Consider the following 18239-nt stretch of genomic DNA (forward strand, 5'->3'; position numbering starts at 1 on the left):
ACATCTCCCACTCTCCACCCCATGCCATCTAGTGGCCAGAATGCTGTAATCATGGGAAGGAATAAAGCCCTGACACTATGCAGTCCTTACACCCACCATTGCCTCTTTCTTTGCATTAAAAAAGAAGGAAGGGAGGGAGGGAGGGAGGGAGGAAATACAGTGACATAATAAATGCTAAATTTTGGCTCAGATTATTTTAATTAGAAATAGAAGTTTAATGATAAATACTTTGTATTCTTTAAATCCAAAAGGAAAAATATCCTGTTCATTTCCTTTGGTGCTCTTATTGACTGTAGAACATTACAGTATCTCATTCGTCATATACAGAGTTCATTCTTTTTGAATATGTTTCACATAGGATGTGGATTTCTATAACATTTCCTATTACTTTGAAAAAAGTAGCCATAGTGTATAAAAATACTACCACATTCTTGGTCAGCTCATACCTTTCAAATATAATATGAAGATGATATTAATATATAAATAAGAATAGAAAAGAATTTCTTTGCCCTACATACTTCTGAGTTTATTATATAATGCTAGGAAATAACTCTCTGATATATAACACACTTGGCAAATTTTACGTTTTATGCTTTAAAAGAAAAAGTCAAATTTTGTGAATTTTTTGAAATGCATCATACAAGCTCTGATTTGCAAATTACCAAATTAATCTTATCTTCTGTACTAAATGATGACCTAAATTAGTCTACACTTTGAGTGTTTTTGTTCTTTGACTAAAATCATCATCGTTGAGATAATTAATGGCAGAAGGCCGTGATTAAAGGCTTTTCTTATTTTAATTCTGGTCCTACAAAAATGTTTCCTTTTCAACTTACTGTCATCATCAAACACTCTCTCTTAAATCAATATATTATGGATTACAACTTGTGTTTGTAAGATTTATTTGCCTTTTTTAGCTGTGATAGGAGAATTTACCACCTTATTTTGATCCTGTTAGTTTACACTCATTAGTAAGGGGGATAACACGTTTAATAGTCGGCATTTTATAAATCTTCCAGAAGATGTGGATAAATCATTTCACTAGAGGCCTATTGCTCAATTTATTGCCACTTTAAAGTTGCCAAAAATAATCATCTCGTCCTCCTATTTTAATGTAAGGTATCATCAATGTTTGAAATGTGTCAGGAATTGTTTTTGATAGTTCTCGTGAGCAATTAATTGACTGATTTTAATTTATGTTTCTAAATCATACTATTTATTTCATTAGTTAATTATTGCTTGTGAACCATATTATAGTCAACTTTAAATTAGTATCAATAAGTATTTTTGAGATGATGTAGTACCAATAAATCCATAAATTAAAAAATTAAAGCATTAAATAAATATCTACTATGTAAGCATTCAATTTTATATAATGATTATCTAGGTCAGGGTACCCAAAATTGTGTGCTAGCCAAACTACAATTAAATCATCATGGTAATTCCAAGGCTTCAAATGATTGACTATGTCTGTTAAAAATGAGTAGCTTAAAATTCATTAAATTACTTTGTTATGTTTTTTACTTACTATACCATGAACAGTTCACATGTTCTTTTTTATAAAGGCCTTGGAAGCCAAATTTTAATTGCTATATGGTATCATTTTGTATACTGTAATCTATTGAGTAATTTCCCTTTTGTTGGATATACAATTAGTAGCACATTATAGTTACTGAATTTTTGCATCTTAGTTTACTGGTTCAAAGGGTATGAATTTTTAAGAATATATGTATTATATATTTTTTATATATGTATAAATATATCTACACAATGTATATATGTGTGTTTGTTATATAGTAGCAATATATATGCTTAGTTTACTCCCTCTTTTCTGAATATTCAACATTATTAATTTGTAAATATAATAGGCAATAGTAGTATCTTGTAATAGTTTACACTGAATTTCTTTTACTTCCAATAAAGTTAAATTTCTTTCCATAGATCTATTTATTTTGTAAGTTGTTCTTAGTCTTCCCTCAATTTTTTACTAGGGTTGGGATTCTATCAAATTTGTAAGAACCCTTACTGTCCTGAAGATATAATTCTTTACCTACGGTTTACTACAGATACTTTACCAATGTGACATTTATGCAAATACTCTGAAGTTGTATATAGCCAGATCAATTGTCCTCTTGTGTAATAAAAAAAATCTTTAAAAAAAGATTTAGATTTCTTTAAATTTTTTTATTTCCCAAGTTAGGTTGAATATTTACCTGGATTTTATTCTATTTTATATTTACAGGTTTGTCTTTTTAAAAATTTGTCTTTTAAATTTATAATTAATATTAGCATTTAATATAAGGTTAGGCTCTAATTATTTTTTTCCCCTCAAAGTCCATTTTTCTTTTTCTTTCTTTCTTTCTTTTTTTTTTTTTTTTGGTGAGACAGGGTCTCACTCTGTCGCCCGGGCTGGAGTGCAGCAGTGCAATCTCAGCTCACTGCAATCTTGGCCTTTGAGGTTCAAGCAATTCTCCTGCCTCAACCTCCCAAGAAGGTGGGATTATAGGCATGCCGCACCACTCCCACCTAATTTTTGTATTTTTAGTAGAGAAGGGGTTTCACCATGTTGGCCAGGCTGGTCACGAACTCCTTTTTTTCATTAGTTGAATAATTCATCGAATACAAAATATTTTTGATATTTTCTTTTTTATATTTTGTTGGTACACATATGTATATTTATTCCAAATTATTTCATTCATTTGCATTTTAATGCTAAACAATTATCCCAAAATTTGGTTAAATTTTGTAATATATTTTAACAACCAGAAAGGTATTTTCATCACTTGTAACATTTTCTAATGGACTCTTTTTTTTTTTTGAGATGGAGTCTCACTTTGTCTCCCAGGCTGGAGTGCAGTGGCATAATCTTGGCTCACTACAACCTCTGCCTCCCAGGTTCAAGCAGTTCCCCCACCTCAACCTCCCAAGTAGCTGGGGCTACAGGTGCACACCACCATGCCTGGCTAATTTTTGTACTTTTAGTAGAGACAGCGTCTGGTCTCAAACTCCTCACCACAGGTAATCTGCCCGCCTTGGCTTCCCAAAGTGCTAGGACTATAGGCATGAGCCACTGTGCCCAGACCTCTAATGAGTTCTTTTTTATTGTATATACTTGAGGTGTACAACATGATGTTTTGATGTATATTTACAATGTAAAATAATTACTAAGGTCAAGTGAATTAACATCTCTCATAGTTTTAACTTTCTTTGTGTCTGGTGAAATCACCTAAAATCTACCCTCTTAGCAAACTTCAGCACACCGTATAACATCATGAGCTATAGTTCTCACGTTCTCCATTGTATCGCTACACTTACTCATCTGACATAACTGATTATATATGTGTATACTCTCTGATGAAATTTATGTTTTTTAAAAATTAAAAATACTATTAGCTTTTGATTGAAATCTAGTTAAACCTGAAATCTAGTTAAATTTGTTTGAGTAGAACTGAGCACTCAATAGTTTATAGAATTAAGTCTTCTTTACCAGTAGCACTGTATGTCCATCAGTAAATTTTTGCCATTTTCTGTATATGTTTATCAAACATTTCTTGATAATGTTCAAAGGCATATTATTTTTGTTGCTATTGTGAACAGTTGTTTGTTGTTAAGTCTACTTAGGAGTCATTGCTGTTATACAGAAAAGCTAATAATGTACATAAATTCATTTATAGTCCATCTTGTTGTGCTAGCTTATTAGTTGTAGATACTTCTTCAGTTGGTACTGATGAGTAATGAGATTACTGACAGATGAATGGAGTTTCATTTCTCTCAGTCAATATCTTGTATTTCCTTAATATTCTTAACATTAAGTGTTATTTTCAATAAGTAAATATTATTCTTTGTAAGCAAGGTAGCTCAGGGCTATTACCACCATAGGAATAACGTGATATTTTATAGGTTATTATTGAAAATCTACATTTTGTGACTATGTGGGCATATTTCACATTAAATATTTAATAATTTTACTCTTTAGAATTTTCAAGATTTTTACAGTTTTGAAGGAGGATTAAAAATTATTGAACTAATTTGGCCTTCTGGTTCTTATAATTTGTGGCACCAGGTTTAATGATAGTAGTAATTTACCCAGAATATTTTCTTAAGAAGCGAAAGGCTTAATAACATGCAAATAAAGCTATACATGGTTTAACATCTATCTAGGATGTTCCTGACAGAGCTATACAGTAGCTTATTTGATCACACAGTGATATTAAAATACTCTCAAAATGATTAGAAGTTGAAATATTAGCTGTCAAACCAGGAGTTTGCTACTAATTTAGGCATGTTAATTTATTCATGATAACTATTTAATATATTACTAATAAAGATTGGAACAACCTGATTATTCTTTAAAATAAAGAAGAAAAGTGTTTGTCAGGTAAAATAATCATTTAACTTATTGTAATTATCATCTTTACAGCTCATGGGACATTCAGAATGGGACCACAAACGAGGGTCAAGAGGATCTCAGGTAAGTTTCTTTTCCTTTTCTTTTTCATGTTTTGTTCCTTAACATTTTCAGCCATGGGTTTCCTAAAACTCAAGATATAATAAAAAGTAGAGAGAGTAAGAGGCGAAATAACCATGCCATTTGTTTTTATTTAAGTTAACTATAATTAAAGTCTGGATTTCAAATCCCAAAGGCAGATGCCAGGATATTCCTCCTAAGAGCTTTCTGGTATCCCAGATTGGTTTATAGATTTTATATTCATCTTGTCTCTGCAGAATACAGTTTGATCAGCAACCCACTCTCTTTATTCATTTCCTTTGACAATTTTTCTGTGTATTTTATTTTTTTCTTCAGCTTCCTGTTTTTGGTTAAATATTTTGAAATATAATCAGACTAAACTCTGAACTAATTACAAGATTTTGTCTCTAAATTAACTCTCTTCATCTGAGGGAAACAGAAAGATGAAAGGACCTATTATTTTTGAAAAGAAACAAATTCTAAATCTTTCTATATTACTAGACTGTTTTCATTGTCTTACTTTATGTCTTAGGCAAGGAGAAAAGCTTCCATGACGCATTTATGCTTTTTAATGACCTAATTAGACAATGTGGATTTGTTTTGCTTCCATAATTACTTTCCCTGACAGAATAAAGACTGAGCTTTACACTAAGAATATTATTTCTCCTCCTAGAGCACTTTGTGAAGAAATATAAAAATAATTTCTCTCATGGCAGCCTATGGTTACCTGACTGTAAACATGCAAAATAAAAATTAAGTAGGTGGAAATTTTTGCTTCTGTTGCACACATTTTGTATTTGCTACTAAAAAATATATAATTTACAAAAGGCAGTTGAATGTGCAATACTTTAAATGAAAGTTCATTGGAAAGTGGGGACTTCTCCCAAGTGTTTGACAAAGCCGATGTGCTCTTGTGTTGTCATTAAATTTGTATGAATAACTATTTAATTTAGGTCACTAGGAAAATAAAACCAAGTCAATCAATTGTTTTAGTTCACATTTTAATGACTGATTTTATTTCTGTCCATCATCAATTTGATTAGTAAATAATGTAAACCAATTAAATTAGGATCATCTAAAAGAATTTATGCCTTACTTCCTTTCCCTCACTCTTACCTCCCCTTCAGTTTCTCTGAAAACTCTCCCTCTGTACACATCTATAAAATTTTAAGTCAGAATTTGCTGCAAGGTCAGTAATGAAGGGATTAAATTAACATAGAGTAAATTCTTTGTGATTCTAAACCAGTAAAAAAGTAAAGATAACTGCAAGTAAGAAGGTCCATGGTTTCTGATGGTTGCCACCAAAACATTTTGATATTCAAAACATGCCAAGCAAGTTGTTGAGGACATGTCTCTTCAAAGCAATGTAGTGTTATATATAGAAAATTATTGTTTAAGATATACATTATTTACTCTCCGTTTTGCTTTGGTATAATTTATCTTCAGGTTTAGATTGGTCACTATGTCAATATAAATTGTCAAAAAAAAAAACCTCACAATTGTACAGTATTGTTTTTGTTAACTTTCAGCATAAAAAGAACAAAATTTTTTAAATTCCAAATATTGCATGTAGCTAGAATATGTGAGAATTCCACATATAAACATAAACTAGTTTCATAAATGAAGTTTGATGATATTTGAAAGCCTGAGGTGGTTCTAAAAAGCAAAAGCATTAAAACAGGCTTGCATGAATTACCATTATAAACATCAAGTCTTTTTTGGATCTCTTAACCAGCAAAATAGCTATTCTAAATATAGTATACCTTTGTCCCATTTTGATTCCTCAACTCAGATGCAAACTGTCAAACTAAAAAATAAACACAACACACCAAAAGATAAGAACAATAAGAACCATAGCAAAAAACGTTAAAAACAAAGAGAATTTCCAAAGAATTTGGAAATTGCCGGTAGATAAATTAAGCCTTGAGTAATAACCTCTTATCTGATTTCAATTCCCTAGTGACAAAATAATAATAATAATAATAATAATTCATGTTTTGAATAATTGATCTCTTCTTTAATTGTATTATCTCCTTGGTCAATATGTCTAAAGCCTTCCAGCTTTTCAAGGGGAACTTCAGACAAATTGCACTTGAACACAGACCTCTTAATAGTTTACTCCAAAGCCTTGCTCAAGTTCCATCTTAGTTAATTTAGAACTGGTTTCTAAGCACTTGCTGTGTTTACAGCACTGTGGTGGGTGTAACTGAAGAAAACTTGAAAGACAAGGTTACTGCTTTCCAAGAGCTCACAAATTATGGTTGGAAATAGAGCAATATTTGTATATATAATTCACATATAAGGCAATCTGGTAGATGCAACATTACGTACAGTATGTGGTACATGATGACATATCTGTGAATGACAGTATGTATGATGGTGGTCAGATAAAATTATAATACCATGTTTTTACTATGCCTTTTCTATGTTTAGATCAAATACCATTTGGTACAATTGCCTACACTTTTTAGCACAGTAACATGCTGCACAGATTTGTAATCCAGGAGCAATAGGCTATAGCATATAGCCTAGGTGTGTAATAGGCTATACAATCTGGTTTGTGTAAGTATACTCTATGATGTTCCCACAACAAAATCCCCATCATTAAATGACATATATACAAAGTGTGATAAGACTATATATATATATTGGGAGGCCGAGGCAGGCAGATCACCAGAAGTCAGAAGTTCGGGACCAGCCTTTCCAACATGGTGAAACCCCGTCTCTACTAAAAATAATAAAAAATAATAATAATAATTAGCCAGGCATGATGGTGGGTGCCTGTAATCCCAGATACTCGGGAGGTTGAGACAGGAGAATCTCTTGAATCCCGGAGGTGGAGGTTGCAGTGAGCCAAGATTGTGCCACTGCATCCAGCCTGGGCAACAGAATGAGACTCCATATCAAAAAAATAAAATAAGAAAAGACTGCATATATACAAAGTGAGATAGGATTTAGGTGGAGGAGTATTTCTTACTCCCTAGTAGACTAGGAAATACCTCTGAGAAGTGATGGTATCTGAGGTGTGGCTTTAAGGATGGGTAAACTTTCAAAAGTACAGAGGAAAAGGTGGATGAAAAAGCTTTAGTAAAAGTCTGAACTGAGAAGAGTGTGGGACACATTTGAATATATGTGAATTTTTTATAACTTCTGTATAAATACTTGTGGATGGCAACTCTTACAGCAATTACTGTGAAGGAATAATCTGGATAATGCTACACTTTATTGACTAGATAGGCAGAGGAAGATAAGAGGGTCAAGAGTTTGAAACTGAGTACTGTAAGAATTAGGACCATTAACACAGAACAGTTTAGATGGAAGATGATGAGTTCAGGGTTAGCAATATTAAGTGACAAGTGAAGATGACAATTCCAAAACAAAGTTACAGACACATACTCGAGGCTGATTAGAACAAAAGGTGTCAGTTTGAGAATGCTAATCATACAGGAGATAATTGAACTCCACTAGTAGATAGACTCCCAGAAGAATATTGAAAGAAAAAAACAGAAAAAAAGTCTGATTCTAGTAAAGACTAGAAACAAGCTGAGGAGGGAGTTAATATGAGTATGCATGGTCTTACTAGAGACCAGGGGGAGGAGAGATGATTCAGAACCAAAAGTAGTTACACCAAGGAGAGGAATAAGATCACAGACCAAGGTTCAAGAAAATTAAAATGTAGCAGATGTCTTTGGGTTTAGTGATTAGGAGGACATTAGTGAAGTTTCAAAAAACAGTTTTGAGAAATAAGTGGTGGAAAGAAAAATACAGAAGAGAATAGTGTAAGATACCAGAAGAGTCTCTTGGAAGAGCTTTGTTTTAAAAGAAAGTTGGGATTGCAGCAAGAGGTGGCAGCAAGAGTGATTTATTTATTTAGTTAGTTATTTTTAATGCTAAGGTGAGGTATGTGTGTTAAATACTGGCAGATGAAAAGAATTAGTGTGGAAAAGAAAACACTGAAAATTCTCAATAGTGAGCTGATTTAGGACTAATTATTGGTGAAGGTTCAGGGAAGGGAATGTGCTTGCTTCCAGAGTGGTCCTTTTGGCACTTCTTTATGTATTTTCCTCACAGGAAACCCACCCCCACCCCCACCCCATATCAGCCATTTACACTACATCACAGAAACTGGCGCTGTTTGCAAACGAAATACTGGATAGATTCACCAAAAAGTACAGATGGGGAAGCTTTGAAAAGAAAGTAGAGGCCAGGGGCAGTGGCTCATGCTTGTAATCCCAGCACTTTGGGAGGCCAAAGCAGGTGGCACCTGAGGTCAGGAGTTTGAGACCAGCCTGACCAACATGGTGAAACCCCACCTCTGCTAAAGATACAAAAATTAGCCAGGCGTGATGGCATGTGACTGTAGTCTCAGCCACTCAGGAGACTGAGACAGGAGAATAGCTTGAACCTGGAAGGCAGAGAGGCAGAGGTTGTAGTGAGCCAAGATTGTACCACTGCACTCCAGCCTGCAAGAAAGAGCCAGACTCTGTTTCAGAAAAAAAAAAAAAAAGTAGAAATATTTCTAGCAGAATGAAAGAGAGAGAGAAAAAAATAAGGACAGATACTGTAACATTAAAAAGATATTATGAACCTGTTGACTTCAATTTTCTTGGTAGGACTGAGGATATAATAGTGAAAAATCTTGAATGCTAGAAAAATATTGTCTTAGATATATAAAAAAGGGAACTGGCTTGATTCCTGCCCAGTAAAAAGCAGAGAGCTGTGGGAGACGTGAGTGTGCTAGCCTGCAAGATGAATTTTAACATATTTTACTTTGATTTGCAAAACATGGATATATGTCAGGTACTTTTTTTTAGCCTTTGAGGAATCAGAAATAGACAAAACGTTGGTGCAGCATCTAATTTTTTTTTTTTAAGTCAGCCTTAATCATTGCTAGGATAGAGTTAAGCTTCCCCTGGCTTCTCCCTGGATAGTTAATAAATAAGGGATTTTCTTAAATTTCCCTTTGTGCTTCAAAATTGTATCATATATGCATTATCACAGAATTTAAGATATACCGTTCATAATCGAATACTTGTCCTATAGAAAAATACCTTTCTTCTAGTAAATTCCAACCCTTAATTGCATATGACTTTTTAGACGCAGCAAGAATGTCATTCAGGCTTACTTATATTACTTTATTCTCAGTAATTTTCTTTCATAATTTGTCAGCTCACTCATAGCTTTCTGGCTGATTTTTCTTCTTTCTTTTTTTTAAAAGTGTATAACTGTCAAATAGTAGATCATCCAAATGTAGGAAAGATGCTAAATGATAAATAAACTTCCAGCAGCATGCAGAACTCCTTTGTCTGGCAGTGTTCCCAGTAATACCAAACGAAGTTGGGATGAAAGTCTCAGAAGGCAATTACTTCTTGTTTTTTCTTCATTTTTATTTTTTATTCTTGAAGGAAAGTTTTCCAGTGGGAAGTAAAAAGAGGCAACAGAAAATATGCTTTTTTTTTTTTGGGAGACGGAGTCTGGCCCCGTGCCCAGGCTGCAGTGCAGTGGGGCGATTTCCGCTCACCGCAACCTCCGCCTCCCTGGTTCAAGCGATTTTCCTACCTCCGCCTCCTAAGGAGCTGGGACTACAGGCGCCCGCCACCACGCCCAACTAATTTTTGTATTTTTAGTAGAGACGGGGTTTCACCATTTTGGCCAGCATGGTTTCAATCTCTTGACCTCGTGATCCTCCCGCTTCGGCCTTCCTAAGTGCTGGGATTACAGGCGTGAGCCACTGCGCCCGGCCGCCTTTTTTTTTGAAAAGCTTAAAAATGGTAGGAGGGGATTCCAAGGGGCCAATAATTTGCTTCTCACCTAGTGGAGGCTCCTTGTGGAAAAGATTAGTTCCATTTGTGAATTTGTAAACTTCCTAACATTTTAATATACTTGGAACCCTCAGGCCTTTATTTACCAAGAGTGAAAAACTAGCAAGTTTTTAGTTATTTAGTACATTATTGATATTTTGACTACCAGCCAGACTTTATTAGCTGGACTTAAAAGTACTTACAAGAAACAAATTTTTGTGTTGTCCGTCTGGTTTTCAAATGATTGAAGTCTTTCTTTAGGTAATAAAATTCTGGTTTGTATGATTCTAAATAATTCAAGTTTTAAGTGTAAAATACAGGAAGATAGCTGAGTATTCCGATGGAAAAAAAGTTATTAAATGCATTAGACTATCAGTATGCTTTAAAATGACCCATGGCCTATTTTGGAGCATGTCTTTAGTGGTTTAACAAGTCCTGGAGGCAACAAATTGTAAAAATTCTAGACTAAAAGCAGTTGCCTAGATCAGTTAGTCTTTATATCATAATGTTAAGTCTCAATGATGAATTTTGATGAGGAGTCATTGTGCTTTACTTTGTTGTCCGTAATTTCAAGGGAATGGATCTGATAGTGATAGCTACTGAAGTTGATTAACCTAATCATTTGCCTACTAATGGCCTGATTCAGTGACAGGTCACTTCTTTTCTAGGTTAAATCATTTGTTTTTGATAAGAGAATGTGGAGAGTAATTTAAATGCCTTTTCAGATTTATCTGGAGTAATACCATATATATTTATTGAAGTTAATTCCTTTTAATACATTTTAGAAAGATGACCAGCCATATTTCCCAGGAATTTGTTGCAAGGGATTAATGTGAGCAGATTGGGAGCTCATTATTACATCTCCTAAATGTCTGACATGTCACCAGGGAATAATTTATGCCCTGGAGCTAGCTGCCAGTGCCACTTTTTCTACAACCATTAGTGTCTTTCACTTGCATTTCTTCCTCCTTTTTCATTTTTCCATATATCAACCTAACAACACTTAATATTCGTTCAGAAATTGTTCTTATAATTGTTTAATTTATGGCAGCTCTCCAAAGACAGTTTGGTTTTGGGGTTTTTCGTTTGCTTGCTGTTTTGAGAAATTTGTTTAAATTTTGCTTATACCAACAGGGACCACACAAAACATATTTGCCTAGGGTCTCAGTTACTGTAAGGATGGCTTTGTCATTGCATGTGATAGTGACAGGAAGGGACCTAAATACCTATCTATCTTCTCCATTAGGTCTTCCTCTAGATACTTAAAATTTTATCCTTTAGTCAGTTCTGCACTGTTGGGCAGTTGTTTTATACTCTTCCCCCACTCTTTGAAATTGCTTTTATTTAGTTACTGTTGAGTATTATGTCTTTAGTTTGCACTGACAAACTACAGGACACAGTTTTTAGCAAATCTATCATAGTAGGGATATTGTTGACAATGTTCACAGCGCACACAGTGTCAAGAGGATGGGGAGACATTTCTCTTTGTCCTCAGAGAAGGGAAAACAGTGTTTCTCTTTAACAACTGAACCCACTAGTATATTACTTGTCTAGCATCCCTGGTCTCCCCCTGGTAGAGGCCAGAAACAACACCCCCAGGCCCCAAGTTGTGATAAGAAAAATGTCTCCAGACATTGTCAAATGTCCCCTGGGAGGCAACTTTGCTTCTAGTTGAAAACCACTGAAATTACCGCATAATTTCATTGCCAGGTGTATGGAACATAGTAAATAAATATTTAGTGATTAATCTTAACACTTTATATAGGAAAATGAGAATATGCTTTTTCAAGCATTTATGCTTGCAGGTTTTCAGGTTTCATCTTTAAGTCTATCAAATAGAAATTTTAAAGAACATACTCATTTCACTCTGAAGTAGTTTTCTCATAGTGGAATTATGTCCAAGAAATCTAATGGCTGGGTGTGGGGGCGAATGTACTCTTCCCACACTTACGTGTTTGAGTGATTCGCAGGAGGAAGGAGAGTTTGGCTCTGTCCTCACAGTGCTTTCATGGAACACGTGTTTCAGGGAAACTGATGGATGACCTTGAGTAAGTCACTCTTTATTACAGGCCCTGGTCTCTTAAAAGAACATTGATGAACAGGAATCAAATCCACAGAAATAAAAGGGAAAATTGCCACTGGCATTTATGCTTTTATTGTTTTCCCCATGTTTATAGATTAGTAGACATGTTGTTTAATACTTATTGAATGACCCTCTTATGTTGGGGCCTGTGGACATCATTCCCATGAGATGGGCACTACCTTGTGTTTATTTAGCCAAATCACAACCTGTGGTACTTCATTTGAAAGGAAACAAAGAAATCAAATAAACGACCACTGATAATAGATGTTTATCTGCAGGGACTGCAAATAGTTTACGCAATAGTCAATTTTACTAAGTGTACAAAAGCATATTTTGAGAGAAGTAAAAACAAAAATAATACCTATCACTTTAAACCACAAATAGTTTCTGACCAATGCTGCAGTTGTGACTTTTATTATATTCTTTCCCCTAGATATCTTGTTGTAAACATTAAGAAAATTAAAGCAAATATTTTGCGTGTACTTTCCTCTAAACATACACATTCTGAAAATTTTCCAACTCTCAAGTTTTGCCTTCCACTTGAGAGAATAACAGAAGAAAAATATACTAACTTGATAACAGTTAACTTTATCTTTGAATTGCAGTATCTGACAAAGGGAAATCATTTTTATCTCACGCTGGGTGATTTTATACCATCTGTAGCATTTAGTAAGATCTTGTTTGTTATTAATCCTGACAACATACTCTAAAAGGGAAGTTTTGTGGGTGGACTTTTTATTTTTACTCCACTTATAGATAAAACTGATAAAAAAGATTGTGCCAAAAATGATGAGGTTCTCATGGAAGACTGAAATCTAAGACTAGGATGTATTAACTAGAACAAATAATTAGATATAGAGGTAAGTAAAGGTGATATAGGGTGGAGGAGGTTATATGGTAGTAAGGACAGTTAACTAGAGAGAGTGAATTGAGGCAAAGAAACTGGAAAATGGTTGATCTTTTAAGATGAATATTAACATCCATTTTGATATACTAACAAAAAAACACAGGATATAGGCTTTTAGTACATGCTTGGGACAATTTTTTTTTTAATTTGGAGAAATTGAATGTTTTAATTTCTTATTAATACATATCCAAGCTATATGTATAAATATGTATTTCTAATAGCATTAACATTTATGGTACAGGAATTTTTCTTTATAGCCATTCTAGGGAACAAACTAAAAACTTGTTTAATAGCATTCCCCATAAGATTTTATATTCTCATCAAAGGTACTGATTTTCTTAAAAAGTTTTACCTTGGGAGAACAAAGATGGCTTAGCAGTTATATTGTCAACCTTAAGCGATTGTCCCATTTTATGTAAAATTCAGCCATCATGTAAACATAAGTAAACCCAAAGTTACCAGGACTGATAACTACAAAGAAAAAGCCTGGAATAATATTAGCGATATTAGTGAACTAAAATGATCTTAAAAGTCACACAAATGAAGCTTCTTGTTAGATTTGATTTTCTAGATCATAGAATTTTTGTTTTTGTTTTTTTTCCCCCTTGTTTGATGGTGATGCATTGTGTAATAAGCAATTCTTGGAAAACTCTTAAGTGTTACAAGTTAAAGCTTATTCTTATGGAAATCTGCAGGTTATCAAACTTGCATCAAAACAGTTTACTTGCTGAGTTCTATGGTGTTGTGTTTAAATATTTCTGGGTGACAGTTTCCACTTGGATCTCTACAACTATTTCAATTTGAGAATTTTGTGATCATATTCTTTGTTTTCAAATCATTTTAACCCTTTTAGAGAAAGTTGATTTACATAGTATCAGCGATACACACTTAAAATAATATATATTTTTTTAAGTTTGGGAGAAAAAAACCTGTCAGAAAATTGTGGGTGAGACAAATAGATGGAGTAGAAATCGCAAAAATAAACTACATCATGATGAAGTGCAAACAGATGTAAAAGCTCTAGTTCTCAAAAGACTGGGAGCAGAGGAATGGAAAGAAGTTGTCTATCAAAGATGATGATTGGGAAATATAGAAAAGACCATCTCATGAAACAAAAAGAACATGGCCATTGAAGCCATATCGAAGTTAGAAACACATAGTGAATTTTTTTTTTTTGATACTGGGAATGAATGATGATTTGGGGGATTGACAGGTCTTAACTCCACCTTTACTGCTTATTGTCCCTATTCAGTTTTACGGTGACTTAGTGCCATAACTATGGTGACATTTCTCTTCTGGTACCTCGAAAATATGATAGTATATGCACGATTATTGCATTTTTAGGCCTTTACATGAGTTTTTAAAGAGTATTCCTATTAACTATATGTTTATGATATGTAATCCTAGGACAATTTAGTTTTCTTTTTCATGGAGAAATACAGCATGACTTTAAATAAGTTTTGCTAAATAGTAAAATTGCAGCAGCCAGTTTTATTTTATACTGATTATGGCAGCTCTGTGTATAGTGAATTTTTAATTAACATTTCTAAAATAAAGGAAAACATTATAATTTATGAACTTAGAGTTTCATTTATTCAAGTAAACTTTGCTGAACCCATGTGTCTTGAGGAACTCTGTTAATCCATAACAAAATATAGCAGCCCTTGAGGAATTAGCGAAATTATATCTAAAGCATAAATAATAAAGCCAAAAAGCCTTTTGTTTTATTTATGCTATTCCCCTGCTTTCAGGCTTTTCTGTTTCTAAAGCATACAGGTAAGTTGAGATCCCCTCATTTTAATATCCATGATACCTTATTGTAGGACAGCATATTATTACTTTGACTGTAAACTGAAATTGTTGGATGAGGAATAATTTGTCATGTTGCCATTACTTAAGGAGTAGATAGTATTTAAATATTGACTTTTTCATACATTAGCGTGTGTTCTCATTCTCTAGGCATATGACCACCACTCCCCCCTACTTCCTCCCCCCCTTTTTTTTTTTTTATCACATGGAACTTTTGAGCTCAGGAGTGATTCTGTCTCATGCAGCTTAGGGATCTAAAATTTACATAAGGACTTTAATAGTAGCTTATGACACATGATATGACCAGGCTTTTCACTATTTTTTGCCATTTATTTGGCTTAAAATCAACGGAACAAACTGAACTTGGCATTACTATTTCTGTTCAAAAAGAAGAAAAATATATAATTTAACTGTTTTTTATGTTTTGGTCTTGGCACTGTGGCTTTTGTTTATGGAAAAAGACAGGAGAGGAAAAAAGCATTATTTTAACTTCACATGATAAATAATCATACCAAACTGAGATTTCCTTAAAAAGTATTTGTTTGTTTTTCTTATTACAATGAGTATTGCTAGTAATTCAGTGCAAGTTTGAAATGATATAATGGTAATACGCATTATAGGTTTAAGTGCATCACTAACATCATAACTTTATAGAGATATTCCAGGAGAATTCATCTAGTTTCTGTACTTATTTATGAATAAGAGATGCTTATGTATTGTGGATGTTATTTCTTCTTGACGAATTCTATTAGCATAAAAGAAAAGCATTAATATTTACTTTTAATAAAAGTAATAACATTTAACGTTAAGTTCCTTTATAAGTGCTTTATGGACATTATTAACTAATTTAAAACATCAACTATTTTTCTGGAGTGAATTTCTGCCAATATTAATTCGGAAAAAATAGGGATATAAATAGCATCTATGGCTTCCAAATGTTTAAAAGACATTCTATGTTCATCGTTTTATGCACTGGTGGTTGTGGAACTTTTAATCAGTGGATACAGCATAGAAAGTAAATAATTTTTTGGGGAATCAACAGTGTTATACATATTATATGCATAGCTAGAAGCATAGGAGAGGCTGTCATTTGTTATACTAGATATCAAATGGTTGAAGCTGTCTCTCTTTTCGTATGACACATTTCAAACATACAGCACAGTACAGTGAATAATATACAAAAGCTAGGTAGATTTAATTAATATTAAAATGTTCTGTATTTGATGTGGTATTTTTGTTGATAGCTAGAAAATTGCGTAGAAATAATCTCATTTTTCATAATGTATACATTATTCCCATTAATAGATATATACTTTGTTAAATTTATTTTATGATATTTGACCTTATGGGAATTTAGAGAATATGGGTAAAGAAGCAGTTTAGAGAGTATGGAAAAGAATTAGAGAAAATGGAAAGGATTAATTTTCAAAGAGACAAGCAAAATTGGTTGATGTTAATTTTTAAAGGCTGGGTACATTGATAAATGTGGATACAAGTAATATCTATTTTAATACCACTTGGAAAAAGCTGACACATAGTCACCACATTAATGGACATTTATGTATAAATGGGTTATTCTAAATGAATGTGTTGTCATAAGCATACCTTGTATTAAAAATAAAATCATTATCTTTATGGAGATATGAAAAAAATGCAAGATATTTTATTAACATTATTCTTTTCCAAATATACTAACCTTGGTAATCACATTTAAAGTTTTTTTTTTAAATCATGGTTTAAAAAATCATCCCTATAATGGTCACCAGATTAACTTCTTAATATCAGCTTCATTTAGAGAAACTATGAAATTGGAAAACTGATATTCTGTATTGCTTGCTTTGTCTTCTACAAATACTTTTGGTATATTGTATATAAATAATGTCTTTAAGAGGTTAAAAGATAAAGATGTTCTGTATATTTTTATTTTAAAAATTCATTTAATTATTTATGAGGGAATTAGGGTTACAGTAGTATATCTCTGTCTTCTTTCATAACCTTGTAAGGATTGTTCTATTTGCAGCAGAATAGTTTTTGCAGAAGAAAATCATGGGATAAGAGAAGAATTGTAAAATTCATTAAGGCATTATCCCATTTAATATTTTTATCATTAATTAATATGCCCAAAATAATGCACGTTTACATTTTGACATCAAAAAGAATATGTATCTAATGTATGAATGATAGAATAAGGATTTAGAAAGGTTTCTCATTAACCTTCAGTCAAAATACTAAACTAGGAAAATCCAGAGGAGGAAATAAAATTTTGCACTTAAGTTTTTAATAAAAGTTCAGTATGGAAAGTACCTGCATATTTTTTCATAAGCAAATGAAGAAACAAAAAGTAAGATTTAAAAAATTTGGATTGACTGGCCGGGCGCAGTGGCTCATGCCTGTAATCCCAGCACTTTGGGAGGCCGAGGTGGGCAGATCACGAGGTCAGGAGATTGAGACCTTCCTGGCTAACACGGTGAAACCCCATCTCTACTAAAAATACCAAAAAATTAGCAGGGCATGGTGGTGGGCGCCTGTAGTACCAGCTACTTGGGAGACTGAGGCAGGAGAATGGCGTGAACCCAGGAGGCAGAGGTTGCAGTGAGCTGAGATTGAGTCACTGCACTCCGACTTGGGTGACAGAGCGAGACTCCATCTCAAAAAAAAAACAATAATAATTTGGATTGACTTCAAGCCCAAAATCATGTGGCTTTTCTAACAGCAAGTGGCACTTTGGGCTTCACTAACACACAGTAGTATTTATGGCATACAGAACAGAATAATAAATTCAATAAATTCTGCACTAGCCAGATGACCTCTGCAGTGTTGAATTCAGTTCTGCGTATATAATTTCAAGAAAGATATTCAAAAGCTGATGCACTCACATAAACAATCAATATGTCTAGAAACAGTGTCCCAGATGAGGTGGAAGTTTAGCTTATGAAAGAGAACTTATGATGAAAAACAGAGGGAGAAAAACTGTGCTCTCTTAAGTTATCAATGCGGTGGCTCATGCCTGTAATCCCAGAATTTTGGAAGGCCGAGGTGGGTGGATCAATTAAGGCCAGTGGTTTGAGACCAGCCTGGCCAATATGGTGAAACGCCATCTCTACTAAAAATACAAAAAATTAACTGGACGTGGTGGTGCGCACCTGTAATCCCAGCTACTCGGAAGGCTGA

At 33.5% G+C, this 18239-nt stretch overlaps 1 protein-coding gene across 1 annotated transcript in view; it reads left to right on the forward strand.

Annotated features, from left to right (window-relative positions):
• PDE3A (phosphodiesterase 3A, cGMP-inhibited) overlaps positions 1–18239 on the forward strand; it is a 311702-nt gene that overhangs the window by 184534 nt on the left and 108929 nt on the right. Inside the window, exon 2 of the mRNA XM_011954905.1 lies at positions 4421–4471. Coding sequence (XP_011810295.1) covers positions 4421–4471 — 51 coding nt within the window. The remainder of the gene's footprint in view (positions 1–4420; positions 4472–18239) is intronic.

This window comes from Colobus angolensis, unplaced genomic scaffold (assembly GCF_000951035.1).
Source record: "Colobus angolensis palliatus isolate OR3802 unplaced genomic scaffold, Cang.pa_1.0 Scaffold11, whole genome shotgun sequence".
NCBI classification, from domain to species: Eukaryota; Metazoa; Chordata; class Mammalia; order Primates; family Cercopithecidae; genus Colobus; species Colobus angolensis.